The following is a 19,908-nucleotide window of genomic DNA, read 5'->3' on the forward strand; positions in this document are numbered from 1 at the left end:
CAATAGAATTAAAAACCAACAATGAACCACACTTGAGAACAAATGCATCCTATTTGTACAGCCTTTGTGTCAGCAGGCTCCACCTTCGCACTGAAAGCAAGTACAGATGCTGTTTGCTTCATCTCTGTCAAGTTAGATCTGCCCTGACGGTGCTGACAACTTGCCAGTGTCAATTCATTAGGGCATGAATTTTGGAGCTGTTAAGCCGAATTAAGCAAATAATTGAATGTAATACATTGTTTATGATAGGAGAACAGCTAAACTTGAACTGTTTCCTTCTACCTGGGAAGTCAGAAATAACTCCTTGGAGAATTTGAGAGGATGTTTAAAGTTATGGCTCAAATTAATTCAAATGTTGATTGTGTTTGAAGTGATACTAAAGCCCCTTCTACCCTGAACCCAGTTAGTTTTTGAGGGACAAAAGCTGAGATGACAAACCCAGTAGAGGTTCACCTTGAGAGGTACAGAAAATGGACTGGGGGTGTGCAGAGATTTTTGCCTCTATGCTTCCGTCTGCTGCTGTATTTGCAGGCACCTGGGATGAAAGAATGAGAAAAATCCCCCACGATTAGGATGGTAGTATCCACTCCCAGTCCTAAACTGAATTCTGTGCAATCATTAAATTATCTAAACTTTGCACTCAAGAGTCGAAAAAATGCCAATTTGCAGCATTAGCTTGCTAGGGTTTTTTGGTGTGTGCATGGGTGGGGGTATTTGATTTATGGCTGGATTTAAATGTTTTATGTGGCTTTAAGGAAGAGGCACAAAACCAACAGAAAACAACTGTGTAGAGATTAAACTTTTAAAAGTGGGTAGGATTTTTTGCTTGAAATTTAAAGGCACAGTAAGAAGTATAATAATTTTTAAAAAGACAAGCAATCATTCATCAAATGTTATTCCTTTTTTGATGTTACATGGTACGTTTTGCCTAGTTGTTTGCTTTTTTGTTACTTTGCTTAGTTTATGACTAAAAAAATAGGTGGGAGTCTCCCACATAACGAAGCAGTCAGAAACCAGAAAATTTTGAAGTCAGATTTAGATTCGCAACCCTCTTTTCTCTCTCAGCGTTATAAAACACGGCTTAAATGCTTGCTTTGTGGTCCTTGAATTATACATGATCGTACATCTTTGCTGCGGTTTTAAGTGCATATGTACCATCTCCTAAAACTCTCAGATTTGTGCCTACGTGTACCTTTTTCATTGCATGCATTACTGGATCCTTACAGTAAACTACGTGTTGCCTCTTCCTCATTTGGGTTTGAGCAGCGATCAAACTCTGGGTCATTTGATTTATTTGCCTTTTAAATCGGGCTTTTAAAAGATTGTGAAAGTCCATACGATGTGGAACAGCTCAGCGAGATATTCTGACATCTCTAATTCATCATTAAAGGGTTGCAGAGTCAACTTTATATGGTGAACAGTAGCAGCCCTACATATCTCTGCAGCACATGAGGTGTACCGTTCATGGGGTAGCGGCCCCGGGAGAGACTTCGCCTTGGCCGACTTACATTCCTTTTAGTTTACAGTCTTCCAGTGCAGTGAGATACACACAGAAACACGGTGAGGTGTTCCTTTACTTTGCACCTTGGACTGATTTAGAGGACCGCAATATATTCATGGATGGAATGTAATCACCTGCTTTGCAGCCATTCTGCAGCACTGCAGTATTTCCTTTCCCCTTTTCAACTCAGAGTGTGCTTGCACACCAAATTTGGCCTTTAATTTGGGTGCTGCAGAAGATTGTTAGCAGCAGAAAATGAGGAACTATGGTGAAAATGGCAGTCTTCTAAAATGGTCCTCGCTTCTGAAATGGTTAAAGCTGGGTTTGGTGGCTTTTAGCGTCTGTCAAGGAGGAGTGGGCGAGAATACAGGATCTGGAGGTTGCTCTGTAACAGAAACTGCAAGGAGCTGCAGGAGAGGAGCATTTATTGAAGGGACCATGTAGGAATGAAGAGGGCGTCATGGCTTTGTTGCTGTACCTCCAGAAGAACTCAAGTAATCTGGTCAGATACAAATTACTGTCTTCCCTATAGATTATATAGTTACATTAATATTCCAAATTCAAGACAGTTCCCCTGGAAAGTGTATGAGAATTCAGATGTGTAGGAGGGACGACAAAGGGAGGTTTACTCCTGTGAAACTTTAGGTGAGCAGCCATGCAGGAGAACTTCAGATTTTCAAGATATGGACAGAAAATTGTGAGAAGGCCAACACATTGCTCGTACAAGATGGTAACTTACACGCGTGATAGATTCAAATAATATTGAACCCGTGGTACAACTTAGTGTGCTACAAACACAAAATGGAGTTTAGTTGTGCATAATGGCACTGTCAAAATGTCCATCTGAGCTCACTGCCTGGCTTCACAGCTGATGTGGCCGGCATAGATGCTGGTCACTTTTTAATAATTCCCAAAGGTTTTGTTTTTGTAAGTGTGACTTCAAACTTTACTTTCCCAGATGAACTCTTGCTTCTGGTTTTGAGCTGTAGTCTTTTTTACCCCATCTACATGACAGCTATTTTAAGCCTTAATTCCAGTTTGCAAAGCTCTTTAATTGGGGATTAAACTGGAATGAGTTAGAATAGTCATAATGTTCTGTTGGGTAATATAGTTATTCATATAGACCATCTGTTTTGCTACCTATTATGCCAACCTAAATGCATCAGAGCTCATAAAAGGTGCTCAAGGCTCCCAAAGAAAGGGCATAAAGGAGAGATTCATGTAGCACTTAATTAGATTAATCTCAACATATTTTTAATATACTGTTGTGAGGGAAGGCACAATTCCTACTTATTACTGAAAATTGCATTGCTTTGGCTCATCTATTTATTTTTTGATAAATGTTGTGTTTCCATTGAAAATAATTTAAATTTTTTTTGTAATTTTAAATAATGACCTTGGATTGCTGACTTTTTTCTAGACAAAATCAGTGAGTGCATTTAAACTTGAGGCAGAAAGTGCAATATATTTTGCATGTCAATGGGAGATGAATGCTATTCCACAGCTGTGAATCAGTTGGCACTTATTCTGGGTTTTCAGATACCTTCATTATAGCTAAGATACATTTTAAAGGAAGCTATCCATTTGAAAATACATTTTCAAGCAAACATTTTGCTTTAGCTATAACTGGAAAAGTTAGCGAGAGAAAATATTTATCTTTTTTCCTGCCCCCCTCTTTCATTCAGCAGTAGGAATTATATTTCTTCAATGTCTCTCTCTCTTCTCTGCCAGCTTCTTTCTTGCAAAAATTACTTTATAAACATTAAAAGAAGAGAAATCCTTTGCAGAGTTCTTAAATTCATATATAATGATGCTGCTCATTCAAAGATGAAAATTAAAAAAAAATCTGAAATAAATTAGGCTGTGTATGCAATGCCATTTTAGCTCAACTGTAATGAAAGAGAATATTCTAGAAAATGTGTTTAAACAGCTTTTCAGTTACATTTAGCATATTGTTTTCCTCTGTATAAATACAGTATAATAGTGCAGAAATGAACAGGGATTTGAAAATGTTTTAAACCCAGTTATGCTAAATCAACCTTAGTAGTTGATTTAAAAAGAAATAAATTAAAAAGGGGAATTTTGGCATCAGATTTCCGTGGTATAAATTAAATCATAATGGCTGGGAGGTAGGAAAGAGGAGACTGTGGAATAATTTTGCCCAGGCTTCTGCATTAAAAATGATTTAATAGCAGCTAACCGTTGGGATGAGAATCGTCTGCCCTCTGCTGTAGAGCTAAACAAAGTCTCCCAGACAAAAGGGGAAGGATCGTATTCAAACCATTCACATTTTCCTTGTGTTTATTTCCTCAGTGGGGAAGTTTTTCGCTGCTTCTTTTATAATGGTGCTGTTATTTCTGTTTCAGGGAGTAGATAGCCTCTTTTCAAGCCAGGACTGGTCGTAGATGTCCTTGCCCAAACATAGCTGTGTGAAGGTTCAGGTGACAACAGCAATGTGTTGGAAATAAAGGTTGTAGTTAGTTGATAATTAATCTCATGGTCTTCACCTCAGTCCTGAGCTTGATAAGAAGTGATTGTGTTTCCTGAACTATGATCGCTGTTGGACCAGGCTTTCACATGGGGTGCTTGAGGGCTGTAATTGAAATTCGCTAGATGCAGGGCAGTAATCTTTGGGTTTGCGCACCAGGTGGGCTCTCCCAGCTGGCTTCTAGCTTTCAGCTTGCAAAATGCCTGCCTTTTTCCCAAATCGAAGAGAAATGCCCATTACCACTCAGCTGGCAGTTCCTTAGGGCTCTGGCAGGCAAAGCAGGAGGCCCAGAGCTGTCTCCTCCATGTTGCTGGAGCACCTGAGAGAAGCCCGACTCACGCGTCCCACTGGCAGCCCGCAACAGGAGCGTGCACCACTGCCAAAGGATGGTCTCCAGCAGCGGAGCCGCAGGCAGACATTGCCTTCTGTTGACTCCACTACTTGTGTGGTAATACCGCAACTGCCACAGCTGTCTGCTGCAGTGTGTGTGAGTCAGAGCCTTTGGATGTTTTTAAAAAATCTAAATATTAGGGAGGAACTAAGTAAAGTTTGGAGATAGAAGAAAATATTAAAGCAGCCTCTTTGAAAAATACACCGAAAGCATCCCCACGATATTAACAAAAATGTCTTTAAATCTCAATAGAGTCTGTGTACAATTCTTAAATATTTTTTCTTGTGGCTTCTGAGTAGTAGGATAAACTGTCACAATGAATTATGGCATGCTGTTGGGAGAATAACAATGAAGCTACTTAGAATTTTTTGATGTTGAGTATAATTTATTCTTTTAGTTTAGTGTGTATTCTTTTCAAAGACAAGCTACAAAATTAGAAGCTGTTTGTCACCAGCCATTTTGGCATATTACTGTTTTTGTGTAGTCAGGGTGGTATAAATAACCACATCATTAATACACTAGATACGTTCAAATGGGATACACGTTAGATTTGTTACAAGTAGCAACCATTTCTTTATCTACCTCTCAAAAACCCTCTTGCTAATCAATGATTGTTTCTGTGCCCAAACTTTTTGTTTCCCAAAGGGAACGTGTTGAAAATACGAGTCGTCCTGGAGAGACACAAGTGATGATCCAGAACCTGATGCCAGAAACAGTTTATGTCTTCAGAGTTGTGGCTCAAAACAAGCATGGCCCTGGAGAGAGCTCAGCACCGCTGAAGGTGGCCACTCAGCCTGAGGGTAAGCTATAAATACTTTGAGCCTCTTGACTTTGTGATTGCCGTTTTTTTTCCATTCATGGCCTTTCCCAGAATGAGGTGATCCTCTTAAAAGCTGCATTTGCAGACCTGAGTTTCAAAATAATTTTCCATGCTACCACGTTGGTATGCTTTATTCTCACTCTTAAGAAGAACTGATAAAGCATTCCTTGTTGAATTTTCTAAACTTTGTTATAAAAGAATACTTTTCAATTGTCATAAACTGACAGAGAATAAAGGAAAACTAAGAAAATGCAAAGGCTGTGATTTGTTAGAGTTGTTCAGGACACACTGGGAGTCTGATGCAAGGAGGAGAAGTTCCTTCTGAAATTTGGTGCCGCCTTTACCCCCTACCAGTGAATTCATATGGAATGCTTAAATGCAGAAAAATACCTATCTTTGAATGGAGTTTATTACTTGTGAAGTTGATGCCAAAATATTTAGCTCCTGAAAATCTATTGGTTAGGCTTGGTGATGAGCGGAGTTTCATGCTTACATTGCAGTTCAGCTTCCTGGTCCAGCACCCAATATCCGAGCATATGCCAATTCACCCACCTCCGTTACTGTCACGTGGGAAACGCCGTTGTCTGGCAATGGAGAAATCCAGAACTACAAGCTGTATTACATGGAGAAGGGACAGGACAGTGAGCAGGTACAGAGCATGGCCCTTCCTGTGTGATGTACAATGCCAGTAACAGTATTCTTTCTTTTATGTTTTTACCTTAAATTTCTAGAAGCACCTTACCAAGAGTTCATTCTTCTGACAGACAGAAGCCTTTAGCCTAAAATACAGAAATATTTAAAATTAAACACCTGGTTTGTTAGAAAATGGTTTAATTCATTATTCAGCATGAAATGTATTTGTATCAGAATTAAAACAGTTTTTATGTGATGGCTTACTTAGGTATTCAGCATCAAGTAGCATTTTGGGATGTCCTTCCTATCACAAGAGGAAAAAACTGAATACCTATTTCATCATGTAATGGTCCCGGTTCAGATGGTGTGAAGGATGTTTGCATAGGTTTTATAGGTTGGCTGTTTTTATGCTTACTGCTGATTTTAGCACGTTCCTGAATCCAAACTATTCTCGCTTCTTGAGTCTGTTGATCTGATGATTGATATTTTGATATTGGTGAGTGTCTAATTAAATTTGCTTAGGATTCTACTGGAAGAATCCAGCATGTTCTATGCAAGTACAGGTTGTCACCTGAAAAATAATCACAGCTTTGGGAGAATTCAACCCAGTCATTTAATTTCCCACATGATGGTTTATAACTACGATTTCAGCTTTAAAAAAATCCTAAGGGAAGAATATTTTTGTTTGTTAGTTAGCATTTAAAATATTTTGATGTCAGTTTTTTTAATAGGAATGAGTATTCCTCAGATAACATTACCTTCTTCTACTTTTGTGTCCCACTGTTAAAAATATCATAATAGTTTTTACCAATAGACAAATTTTCTAGATCCCTTTTCGTTTGTAAAACCTGTGTCCATGTTGTGACTTAAATTGAATAGGTAGAACTTCCTCTTGCAAGCTGACTGATAGATAGCATCTTTACAAGTCCTGGCTGCATATGACTGGGGGTTTGACTTGCACGTGCTACAGAGTGCAAGTGGTGTCCTTCCTGCTTTAGAGTTTGAGTATTACTGAACTGAAATTCTGAGAGGTTTATAATTGCAGACCTGATTCTGACCTTGACTCGTATGTATATTTGCTTATGAACAGGATGTTGATGTAGCAGGACTCTCCTACACCATTAATGGATTGAAGAAATACACAGAGTATAGTTTCCGAGTGGTAGCTTACAATAAACATGGCCCTGGCGTCTCTACGCAAGATGTTGTTGTACGTACGCTGTCAGATGGTAAGCTGCTTTATTCCAAGGCTTTTTGCAGGAATTATGTGGTAATTTCCTTTAAGTGGATTTCAAACCAGAAAGACTTCTCAGGTTGTTGTTCAGTGCTGCAGTGTTTTATTAATAATGTGGTTTCTGCATATGACCATGCATGCCAAAAGTTCCCCTGGGGCTTTCCAAATTGGGCGAAGGAAAATTAATATACCTACAAAAGTATCCAGTATTCCAATTACAAAACAACGGTGTCCTTAATTTCAACATCAGAGGTTTATTTCATGGGTTATTGGGTCTACAAAGTATTAAGAGTGGACAGAAACATAATTATATTGAACCCAACCACTCCAAATTGTTTTTTAGCTTCTATAATATTTTTACCTATGAGCAGACTTCTGCTTTTGGAGTGTTTTTATTTTAATTGTGGTCATGTGGAAAAATGTTGCATGTCTTTGTTTGGACTCCAGCACAGATATTATTAAATCAATCGTTTGTAATCCTGAAAGCAGGAGATGGTAACAGCATTTCCTGTAAGGCAAATAAGAAAGTAATGTGAGCAAATCTGATATATGAACAATTGCAGAATGATCACAGTTAATGTTAGCTTTTCTTTTTTCTACAGAAGTTAAATTATACATAAGAACTGTCAGACCCAAAATGAGCCTAGCCTGGAATCCTCTCTCCAGGACTGAGCCAAAGCAGAATGATTATTGTCCAGAAGTTTGTTTCTACGGGACTTCTTGGCCCTGCAGTAGTTTCTATGTATTCACTAACTCAGTTGCTCTTCCATGAAACCTCTAATCATCCTCTAAAAATGTCAACTCTTATCATCCACAACATCAAGTGGAGGATCCCACAACTAAACTTTCTATGAAAAATCCCTCCCTTATAGTCTGTTTTGATCCCTCTTAGTCTGTGTTAGTGTTACTCATTGCCAACAGCTGTGCCGCCTGAAAGAGGAAATAATCAGTCTCCATCAGCCTTTTCTGTCCCACTCCTCATTTTATAGACCTCTGCTGTATTCTCCCTCATTCATCTCTTTTCCAGATTTAAGACAGAAATGGTTACTCATTTCTTCTGTGGAAGCTGTTTCAAGCGTCAGTGTCCTTTTCTGAACTTTTTTCTAGGTTTCTTGTCTCTTATGTGCTTTTAAAAATGGAGCTAGGGAGGGCCAAAATTGTATTAAAGATGCAAGTGTGTAATTACCAGCATTTTTTGGCTCATTCTGAGCACTGAAGCAACATTTTTGGGCTAGAGTGATCTTGCTCCTTAGTGGAATTGGTTTGCTTAGAGCCATCGCTTTGCATGGGGAGTTAGGATCATTTTTCCTATGTATGAATTTAATTTGTCACATTAATATCCAGGCACAGAACAGCCTCAGGTCTTTCTGCAGTTCTTTACCATCAGATCTTGTCTGTACTGATATTTTTCACATTGCTGCTCATCCCCCTTTCATCTCTTACAAATGTGGGTAGCGACAGGGGTGTCAGCACGTGCCATGCCGGAGCTCCACAGGTCATCACCCACTATGTACGTTCCCACCTTCTCTTTCTTTTAGCCAGTTGTGTACTCGGGCAAGGACTTCCCTCCTATCCCATGATTGCTTTGTTTCTTAAGAGCTCTCCAGCAGGTTTGTGATGCAAGATTTCCCTTTAAAAAGTGACAGATATGTCATATTTCTCCATGTATCTATGAATTTCACACTTCATTATAGTTTCATTTTTTTTTTTGCTAATACAGATTTTTGATTTCTTACCTGAGGTGTCCAGTAGTTGCTCCAGCAGAACCCCTTCTAAATACTGGCATCTCCCAGTATCATGGTAACTTTAAGTGACCGGTTACAGCCTGCCATAAGTAATGCAACCGTTTCATTCCCAAGTTCCCTTAGAAATCCTGGATGAATATGATCTAACCCTGCCAATGTGCTGCAGCTTATGCCTGACACTTCTGTAACCCTGCCTATTGACATTTCAGTTGGAGAGTTGCTCTAAGTACCTTGTAAAGGATGTCATGGAAACCTCTCTGCTGCCTTCCATTCAGTACAAATGCAAAGCAGGTAGTTCCTCTGGCCTTACCTTTTCTTTTCCTGTGATACCTTGGTCATCTGTAACTCTGCTTACTCTGAAGGGCTTCCGGCTCCTTACTTGTTGAGGAAGAATGCATTATTAGTTTTAATGTCATTTTCAAGCTTTCCTGAACTTCTTGTCATCTCGACTTAAGTTTCCACATTTAACATGTTGAAATTTATTTTCTGCAGCTTTCTGAAGGATGTCCTTTTGCTTCTAACAGTTGCGTAGCTCTGCTGCTTAACCATGCTGTTCTCCCCCTTCACCCTCTTGAATCTTTCTAGATAAACAATACACATTTTCTTCCTGGGTTTTCCTATTGTGGTGTCAGTACGCCCTCTCCATGCCTCCTGCAAATATTTCATTCTTAGCTACCTTTTTTAGCAAGCTTCCTTGTTTTCATGTAGGTTTCTGCTCCTAACCTAAGTCTGTTACAGTGGTTTGTTGCAGAATAATTAGCTCTTCAGGTACAGCAATTTGAACCCGGGTTTATGTGCTGCTGGTAAGGATTGCATGTCTTGTCATAAGTGTTCCTGATTTGTAGGAAACAGTGTTGTATCACAACTAGAAATACCATCAGCGCATCACACCCTGATGGAGGGCATGTCACTTACCAGCTCGTCCTTGCGGCCTCTCTGAACCAGCAGCATGTCAGGTCCTCCTGCTGCACAGCCTACCAAAACGGGCTGAGCCTTTCTTACCTGAGCGTGGAATATCAGCCCATAGGAAATACATTTTATTTGTTGATCTGGTTAATTTGGTAATCTGGTCTGAGTTTAGGCGTACTTTGACATAAAACGAACTGTACATGTATATGTATTTACATGCATAAATCCTTTCCTGCGTCCTGCCAATCTTCTGTCTCTCGCCAAGTTTGCGTTAATACGCGTTAATTATTAATCAAGCTTTGTGAAACCCAGGACATTTTAGGTTGTCTTGAAAGCAGGCACCAACTGCATAAAACAAGAACAGCAAGAACTGGCCTAACTTTATTTCATTTCCTCCTCTTACCTGGTGGTCTTGCTTTTTAAAGGATGTAGCCCCTAGTCCCTAGGTCTGGTGATCTCAGACTCAGTTCAGTTGGCAAGAGGGGAGGAAAAAAAAACGTCGTTATCTCTGTTTCGGTAATGGGAGAGGGGTATTAAACCACACCCAGGGTACCTTTCACTTAGCACTTTCACTCATTTATGCACTCAGGATTGTTTTCTTAGGCAGTGTTCTGCCTGGTGTGTGTTATCTGGAAAACAGATGATTGTGGCCGGAACAATCTCTAGTCCTGTTGTACCTCTAGTTGCCTGTCCTTGTGCTTTGTTGGAGCCTCAGCTTCCTGTCAGGGAACCCTTATCTATGCCTTTGAGATAACACTTGCGAGTCTTTCACCTCTGGAGAGCTGCAGAGACTTCCTTGCTTTCAGTTTCTCTCTCGTATGTAACCTGTTTGTGTAATGGACTTCAACTGACCTGACCAGTGAGTTGCTACAGCAAGTAAAGAACTAACAAAGAGTGGAGATTCAGGAGCAGAAACTGTCTTTGCAGTGCACTTCACCTCTGTGCTTTTCAGTAGCACAGACACATCTTGACTGAGGTTTTCCTGTTACAGCAACTCATGAGACAAAAACCAGGGCTAGAATTTTAACTGTTTCCCCCAATCATGGTTTTCCCAGAATCAAGCATCTAAATTAAAGTCTTGATTTGGAAAAGTACTGAACATGATCTCTTAGAGTTAACGGGAAGTACCTTTAAATATAAGGCTTTTTATTTAAATACCTATGATAAGTAAAGGCCTGAATAAAGTGAGTTAATTTTTTGTGATGAAAGTAAGTAAATCTCCTAAGCCAACCAGTCACTGTGTGTCAGAAAGCATGTGTAGAATTTTGTAGTCACTTTAGATTGTGTATTAAACCTGAATGGTTCATACTTCCATAATGAATGATATCGGAGAGTAGTTGTACATGGAAATACAGTATGGGATACATTATCTGGAAATGTTTCAGTTGTAATTGCTTTAATGTTTCTAGTCCCCAGTGCTCCACCACAGAATCTAACGCTGGAGGTGCGGAATTCCAAGGTAAGATGCTGAGAATTTGTTTTCTGTTACGGGTAAATGGAAGGTTGGGTCTTAGATCAGCCAGAATTTGGAGTTGCTTTTGGGTCTTCTACCATGCTGCTTTTCAGCTGTTTGTTTATGAGTTGCCCAACAGGAAAATATCTGAATGTGGGACTCAAGGCATTGGAAACTCCAATCCAGTTGTGGGCTGCGCACAGCAGAATGCCGTGGACGCAGTGACAGTACTCCAAAGCATGGAGACTAGTTATGAAAGAGGTTTAATCAGGCACAAAAGCCTGAAGCAGCAGAGGTTGAATATGTTCCTGGTGATAAACTATTGTTTTACAGAGTGTATACATACATATGTCTGTTTACAAGATCCTGGGCCCTTTAAAAAAGAAAATTATGTACTTAACCGTTATTACTTTAGTGATTATGATTGGAGATTTAAAAAAAAAAAAAAATCCTTTTCTAACCCCTTTTTCCAATGTTGTCTTCTACTGCATATATGGTAAACCCCAGCAGCTTCATGCACATAAACTACAGTTCAGATAACTTGTACTCTTTGAAGAAAATACCACTTCTTAAGGACAGCCCCTCGAGTAAACCATATCTTAATATAACCCAAAGAAGATGGAAAGGGAAACCCAAGAGGCCATTTGTGAAATTGGAATCAGGAGGTCTGATAGGATTGAAGCACTTTGAGGCAAACTTATAGGCACTTGTATGACCTGTGCTGCTGCTGAATCACAGTTCTTTTTACTTTTTACAGATAGCATTTTTCTCTTTTTAGACAGCACGTGTTTTACACGTATGAAAATGCAGTGTATTCTGTCTGCATGTTTTCCCACTTTGTGTTTCTTAAGTATTAGCACTAGAGTATTTTTTTTCAGGCTGCGTGGAAGGCAATGACTTTGTAATTATCTTCTGCCTTCCACAGAGCATCATGCTACACTGGCAGCCTCCTCCTGCAGGGACACACAGTGGGCAAATCACAGGCTACAAAATTCGCTACCGTAAAGTGTCCCGTAAGAGTGATGTAACTGAGAGCATCGGTGGGACCCAGCTTTTTCAGCTAATTGAAGGTGAGCTGTTATTTGCAAGCATTTGTTATCATAGGGGTTTCTTAGGTGCTTTCAGTGTGCTGAGGCACAGAGACTTATATCTACATGTTTATGTAGTGTTCTTACATTTAAATGCAGAATGAAAACACTTAAAAGGAGTGATGATAACTTCTGAGGTAGTCTGGGCTGGCTAGTGGTAACTGAAGCCTGTTCTTTAGCCCTGGTTTTGCCTTTGACTTGCTAAGTGGACTGGACAAGCCCTTTTAAAACCTTTATATAAAGGCATAGGGGTTGCATGGAGAAGATGGTCCTGAGCTCATTGTGTTGACTGAATGACAGAAAGAAAAGTATTGAGAAAATTCCTCTATTTTAATTAAGAATTGTGATTCCCGTGTTTGCGGTTGGAATTGCTGTTTTGATATCTTGGATGCTCTTTGTCTCCCAGGTCTTGAACGAGGTACAGAATACAGCTTCCGAGTAGCTGCCTTGACTGTTAACGGTACTGGACCAGCTACTGACTGGATATCAGCAGAAACATTTGAGAGCGATCTAGATGGTAAGATAATAAGTGTGAAGTTATCTGTGACACCAAAGACAGGGCACAGTAAAGTTTGATTGCTTTTTTAAAAGGCAGAGATGATTTTGTTGAATTGTTTTTAATATATTCTAACGTTGCAACTTGTTATATTTATGATGAAGTGAAATTGATTTCTATTTTATTATGAAACTCTTACCGAGTCAATAAAATGGCTTAAAATTAAATCCTGCTTCTACACTTTCTAGCACTGTATGTTAGCACTATGTTTTTCCTACTAAGAAATACTCGATTTTGAATGACAGTGCCAGTGATTCAATATTTAAATAATAATACATGATAAGATTTATGTAATAATAATGGCTTGATTTTTATACTGCAATAAAATTCATCTTGTTAATCATGCAGTTGTTTACAGGATATAAAGTGGAGGTAGGAGGACTGTTTTCCTTGAGGAAGTAAAATAGTGATTATGTATTTATGGCACACCTAAATTATGCTAATGAAACCATTGAAGCATTGCTCAGAGAGTTTAGCGTAGTGATTTGATATTCAGAGATACAATGAGTGACTACTCATACTGTTGACTGCAGTACGGAGTATTGGTGTCTGCATGGTGGTTGCAGCGTTGGGTGTAAGTGTAAACTTTGCTGAATGCGGGAGAGATGCCATGGTAGGAAAGGAGCAGTGGAGAACGCCGCTGCTGTCAGTACATCTTTGAATCTTATCACTGTGTTTTATTGCTACTATGCTTTGTTAAAAGCTTTTTCCTCTTTTTTTTTTTCTTTCTTGTGCTTGAAGAGGACATTTGGCCTATAGTAACTGTTACTTTTTGCCACTTCCAAAAAAAAAAATTGATTAAAAAAAAAGATTGATTATATTTCCAGTGCTGGTAGGCTACTGTAGACCAGGTTTTCCACCAGAAATGAAGACTTGTCTACCAAAGCCATAGATTTATGATGTGTGGCATACAGAACCACACTAACATCTTGTTTTTTCAGCGCAGAGGTTAACAATGAAAGTAGAAAAAGTTCTGTGAAAATTTTTGACCTCTGTCAATTCGCCCAAAGGTTTGGTATTTACTACACTAGGATGCTTTGGAAGCGGGAACCTGACTCTTGCAGAATTCCGATAAGCAAATTTGTGAGTACCTCCCAGAATTTCACTACAAGCAATTGAAATTGCAGCAGAGAAGTGCCATTTCTAACAGGCTGGCAATGGCAGATCGCTTGGGAACTGCCTAGATGTTGCTGATGATTCTGGGCAGCGTATTTCTGGCAGTTCATATTTCAAAAAAGCATGTGATCAGTTCTTTTGCACACAAGTTCCTTATGTTTCTTGCAGGTCATTCTCCCTCCTCGCTGTGTTACGAAGTAGCTCGAGGGTCATTCTAGCTGAATTAATATCGCAGGTTGCCAGTAATGTCTTTCACATCTGTGTGACTGGAGATTTAGTTATGCTGGCAGCTGGAAGACAGAATTACAAAAGAGATCCAATATTTGTTCTACACTGTTGGAAGATTGCTTCAACAGTCAGCTGATTAAACCCCTTGAGAGCCCATTTTTCAATCTGTGTTATGCAAAGCTGATGCTCAACTTAATATTTGTCCTCTTATTTCTTACTTTCCATTGCTTAATCAAGAGCAGCAGAAAAACTAATGTTAACAGTAGAGTTCAGTTTTGTAGCTATTTAAAATTTGCTTTTTAGAGCTGAAATGACTTGCATGTGTGTGTCTGTCTTCCTTTATCTGGATATGACACAACCTTGCAGCTTGAAATACCACTAATTCCTCCAGCTGAAGATGTATTTTTTTTGCTTTTCTTTACTTAGTAATCTCACGTGGATGTTTTTAATACATTAATTTTAACATGTTCATGTTTTAAATAGTGTATTTACAACTAATCTTTAATTTCTCAAGTTCAGTATGCATCTATACATCTATACATGTAATTTCTTTCCATTCCGTGGCTGCTTTTGAATTTAAATAGAGTATAATTATCGTGTCATCAATGCAAATGGGAGCCAGACGGTTACAAGTCTGTATTAGTAGGGCTGTGTAATTTTGCAGAGTTGGTGCAAGTCCCACAAGGAGTTCGTATGCAAAAGGTGTTAAACAGTTGTACAAAGTTTATCCCCAGCACAGTGACTTCTGTGCAGTTTAAAATGTCATCTCTCATATTGCAATTCCGTAGCTTTTCTGTATTTAATAGTTGTGAACTTTAATTGATCAGCTGTGTCAGCTGGAGGCAATAAACTCCCTCAGCAAGCAGGCCAATGGCATATTATGATCCAAATAATACTGTTGTGGTGTTTTATTAAATGTTTTTAGATAAATGCAGCATGTTTCATTAAAAGGCAATCCCTGCAGGAAGCAGAACTCTCTGAACAGATTTTATTTTAGAGTGGGGAACTCAGTTTACTATTGCACAAAATATTTAATATCTGTCACCATATGGTGGGCTCCAGTGACCTGACAAAAGCAATTATTTCTTTTCTGAGAAGTTAAGTCAAAGGTACGGATGTTAGTACGTGCAGTTTTGCTTTCAGATTGCTTTTATTTTTTTTCAGCACTGAGGAAAAGTCATTTTAGTAAAAATATTAGGGAACTGCAGTTAGATGCTGTGGAAGTAAGTCCTTCTGTTCTTAGGGATCTACATTCCATCTCACTGCTGGATTGTGATTAGATTTGTGTTGCTTGTGGGAGCAGGGTTTGAGCATTTGACATGGACTCTGAGTATTTTTCATTCTTGCGGTATGAACATGTAGTCCCTGCATACGTTTTGTGAGTTATGTAAAAGGGACTTAAGGATTTAAGCAGTGACAAGAAAGGTGGCATCAGGTACAGGACAAATCACAACAAACCTTTGCCACAAATGCAATATCCACTTTACTGACAGTTGTTAGAGCTTTGGAATATTCTGTCTAATCCTACAGTGAGCTCAGGAATGTTCATTTCATCGTGAGTGTGTTTTCAAGATAGTTGTTTAATGCCCACAGTAAGTAATACAATGGAACTAAAAGCAGATTGTGGTGAGAAGAATGTGATAATTGAATGAATATTCTGAAAAATTACAAATGGGAAAAAACATGCACAAATATATTTTTAAAAAAAAATCTGCCTTGAAGCAGATCTGATATTTTCTTCAGCATGACTGTCTTTTGTTTTAAAAAGAGTATCTATTAAAATATACTAGTGGACAAAACAGTGTTAATTTTCATCTGCTTATTAGAGATTTCTCTGCTCTCTCTTGTACAATAAAACTCCCTCCTTTGGACCATACTCTTTTTAATACAGGAGCAGAGTACAAGTGCTACATTTGACCATACCAGCTCATGGTTCTTCATGTAATTACCTTTATGTAAGAGCAATCCTTTAAATCCATCATTTTTCTTTAACAGAAACTCGTGTTCCTGAAGTTCCAAGCTCCTTACATGTCCGTCCACTTGTCACCAGTATCGTAGTGAGCTGGACTCCACCTGAAAACCAGAACATCGTGGTAAGAGGCTATGCTATAGGGTATGGCATTGGCAGTCCTCATGCGCAGACCATCAAGGTGGACTATAAACAGAGATACTACACCATTGAAAACTTAGGTAAGGAAAACAAATCAACACCAGGGCCAGTGTTTCACTTCTAATTTATGTTCCTGCTTTCTAATCATGATATGACAAAGATACAAGACTATCAGCATGTCTTCTAAGAGGATCTTTATCATTATGAAGACAATACATTGGGATGCCAGACGGTTGATAAATTTGAAACAAACTCATTTTTCTGTTGATGTCAAAGAGGCAGAGGAACTAAAAATAAAAAAAATGCTAAATTCACTGAGCTTGAAGCATAGTGCATTTTGATTTGATGCATTCCCTTCCAGAACTATTACAAAAACTTTCATGCTGAGCAGCACTTCCTTATTCTCCTTCTGGAGCTGCAAAGCAGTTTGCTTCAGGCAGAAAAATAAACTAAAATGTCACCAAGTTACTGTGGCATTTACTTTAAAATACAGGATAGACCCTCCACAGAAATGCCTGTGGTAGGTAAGATTTCCTGATAGCAAAATAAAAGTTAGTATTGTGAACTGTTGGGAAATTCCTGAAAATTGGAGTATTAGATAATATTTAGTAGAGCAACATAAAATGGTCATTTTAAAATGTTTTTCCTCATTACTAGCTTGACTGTACTTAAGGTGGATGTGCTCTGACTACAGACTTCTGCTGTATGAGAGCTGTTGTAGACTAAAAGAAGGTCTGTGTGGAGACATTCACAGTGCAAACTTCTTATTTCATATATTTTACTTAAAAAACAAAATACTGAACAAAGCAGAGAAAACAGAGGATAAAAAAAAAAACAGGATTCACAAACAGGTTGCACTGAAAATATACTACTACTTTTTTCCTTTAGACCCGAGCTCCCACTATGTTATAACTCTGAAAGCGTTCAACAATGTTGGTGAAGGAATTCCTCTCTATGAGAGCGCGGTGACCAGGCCTCACTCAGGTAAAGGCAAGGGGCTGCTTTTAAGTTGTGCATTTCTGAAAATCAGTAACATGCCTTCTGCACGGCAGCTGAAAATGTGATTATATGTCATGTAAACGTGTGGTTTTTCAGTGTCATCAAGTACTCTCCATTTCTTTAACTGATTGGCCTTACTGTTTCAGTGATTGCCTTGCATGTTCATCCATTTATTTAACTGCCTAAAATTTATTTTATTTTTAAATTACAAAATTTATCTTTTAACAACTTACAGATGTTCTTATTTTAAAAGTTACCATTACATTAGCAAAAATTGTATGGGTACAATTCTAAAGGTGTTGTTCTTGTTTTGTTTTTAGGGACAAGTATAGGGTTTTTTTGTCTTTACACTGAGCTTTTGAATATGATGCCTTCACTTTCTTTGTCTAAGTCTCAGTCTGCCATTACTTACATTAAACAAGTTGTTGGCTTAATTGTTTTTTGTCTTGTAACACATTAATACAAAGAGAAATTTGTTTACAAGTGAGCTACTATTAACGTATGGCTCGCTGTGCTCCCTGCTAGACTGTTGACATTATTTAGTTATTTTATACAAATGTTTAACACTTCTGTTTGGTTTACTCTCCTGAAAAGTAAGAATTCTGATAGATTTTATAGGGGACATTGGAATTCCATTTTTTTCAGTCACTGCAAATTTGCATGATACATGGGATTTGCCTGCCATGAGCATTCTTTAAAAGATGATGGGAGTTACTTTTATGAAGTGGTATTTATCCATCCAGAAGTCCCACTCTCTTTCCTCCTCATTGTTTTCTGGAGGAGGAATCAGTGGATGTTCTGAGGCAAACAAAGTCAAAATTAAAACTATTGGATGTTTAGGGTTCTTAGGCCATGATTGCATGCACTCAATGCTAATGGCTAGGTGGCAAACTATAGCATAGATATGTCGTCATTGTCTTACGGGAACACAATGCAACAGTAATTGTATTAGCCAGTCTTATGTCACCTATTAACTCTGGCTTTTCTCTCTTTTTCTCCATTTCTCACCTTCATTTCATTGTATTACCCTGCATTTCCCCTTTTTTGTTTTTGTTTACATTAAAATGCCACCTTCTCCCTTTTTAATTATAATACACTACTTTTTACCCATCAATTCCCTAGACACTTCCGAAGTTGATTTGTTTGTTATTAATGCTCCATACACTCCAGTGCCAGATCCGTCTCCCATGATGCCACCGGTGGGAGTTCAGGCTTCCATTCTGAGTCATGACACCATAAGGATCACTTGGGCAGACAACTCTCTGCCAAAGAACCAGAAGATCACTGATGCTCGCTACTACACAGTTCGCTGGAAAACCAATATTCCTGCAAATACAAAGTACAAGGTATTGGAGTTTCAACGACGCCAGCACAGCTGGGATATTCTAATGACAAGTTTCATGTTTGAGTTATGGTTAAGCAAAAGCTGAGAGTCAAGAGAAGTGCTTAGAAAGCAGTATAGATGTGTATCCAGTTCTATTTGTGTTCACACATCAGTAGTACTCAGTTAAATCATTGCTTCAAAAGTTCTTCTGGGTTTGGTGGAAGTAGGTGTTTGTGGTCTCTGGTATATGTGTGAGAGATTGAGCTGGCGTGTTGTGTATGAGTGAATGGAAGAGTTGACTTGGGCAAGGAAGGAAGACACTTCCAGAATGACTTTCTGCTGGGGAGCTGTGGACACAGTGACAGTTTCCTACTTTCTTCTTCACCTTGACATGATGGCTTTCTGTGACACGTGGGCTTACCTTAGAGGGGCCAATAATGCATTAATAAGGTATGTGTTACTAATGGCTTCTCTCCAGTTAGCAGAGGACTCTGAATTTGTGTGGTGAGCCATGCACTGGGAAATATTTACTCTGATAATTTGACGTCTTTTTTTTTTTTTTTTTTTTTTTTTTTCCTTTTTACAACCCTTTATGTTCATACCAAGTTGATAGTGAAACTTCCCTTTGGGAACTGATGGGCACAAAATACATAACGATAACTTTATGATATTGTTGCCTGCCTTGATTTGGAGATCTAATTTGGGGTTGGACTTTTCAGTTTGGATCTTTTGAGTCGGTTGGTTGCATTTTTTAATTTCCAGAGCTGTTTGGAGGCCTGAAAAATGCTGACTGCAAATTTCACATTTGAAATGAGACTCAGAGGAAATGGTTGTTAAAATATCCAGCTAGTGGAGCTCCCTTTATGCTCTTAGAGAGCAATCTTGTTACAAACCAGATATTTTTTTTTTGATTGAAATGATGTATGTATGTGTGTTCCTTCTCTAAAGGCAAGTTATTTATGAATCCACATTCCTGAGTCATGTGCAGAGGATGTCTCGGGAGTAATTTATATAATGCTGCAGTTTCATTAGTTAAGAGCTTAAAAAAAAAACACTCTCAGTGGTAAATGAAATACTCCCACTGTTCTCAGTGCTGGCAGCCAGTGGTCAAGAAGTTTTACTCTGAACCAAAAATAATATGTAATGATGGAATATAGTTCAAAATTACTCATTTAAAAAAGCATTTGCCTCAAAGGACTTAAGTAAGAAACATTTGCCCTAAATCATCATTTTTAAACCATGACGTCTGGAGAACTTGTTTCCGGCTTTTATTTCTTTGTTTCTGTGATAAAATCCATATTGCTCAGTTGAAC

General features: G+C 38.6%; 1 protein-coding gene across 12 annotated transcripts in view; it reads left to right on the forward strand.

Moving 5' to 3' along the window:
- NEO1 (neogenin 1) overlaps positions 1-19,908 on the forward strand; it is a 190,604-nt gene that overhangs the window by 141,094 nt on the left and 29,602 nt on the right. For 8 of the 12 annotated variants that reach the window (XM_067003708.1, XM_067003702.1, XM_067003707.1 and 5 more), the window contains exons 9-17: positions 5,026-5,180; positions 5,701-5,849; positions 6,924-7,062; positions 11,131-11,180; positions 12,100-12,244; positions 12,669-12,779; positions 16,158-16,352; positions 17,161-17,256; positions 18,394-18,617. In XM_067003708.1, the coding sequence (XP_066859809.1) occupies positions 5,026-5,180; positions 5,701-5,849; positions 6,924-7,062; positions 11,131-11,180; positions 12,100-12,244; positions 12,669-12,779; positions 16,158-16,352; positions 17,161-17,256; positions 18,394-18,617 (1,264 nt within the window). The remainder of the gene's footprint in view (positions 1-5,025; positions 5,181-5,700; positions 5,850-6,923; positions 7,063-11,130; positions 11,181-12,099; positions 12,245-12,668; positions 12,780-16,157; positions 16,353-17,160; positions 17,257-18,393; positions 18,618-19,908) is intronic. The other 4 variants (XM_067003700.1, XM_067003705.1, XM_067003706.1 and 1 more) reach the window with 1 other exon arrangement.

Source organism: Anser cygnoides, chromosome 11, assembly GCF_040182565.1.
Source record: "Anser cygnoides isolate HZ-2024a breed goose chromosome 11, Taihu_goose_T2T_genome, whole genome shotgun sequence".
In the NCBI taxonomy this organism is placed as follows: Eukaryota; Metazoa; Chordata; class Aves; order Anseriformes; family Anatidae; genus Anser; species Anser cygnoides.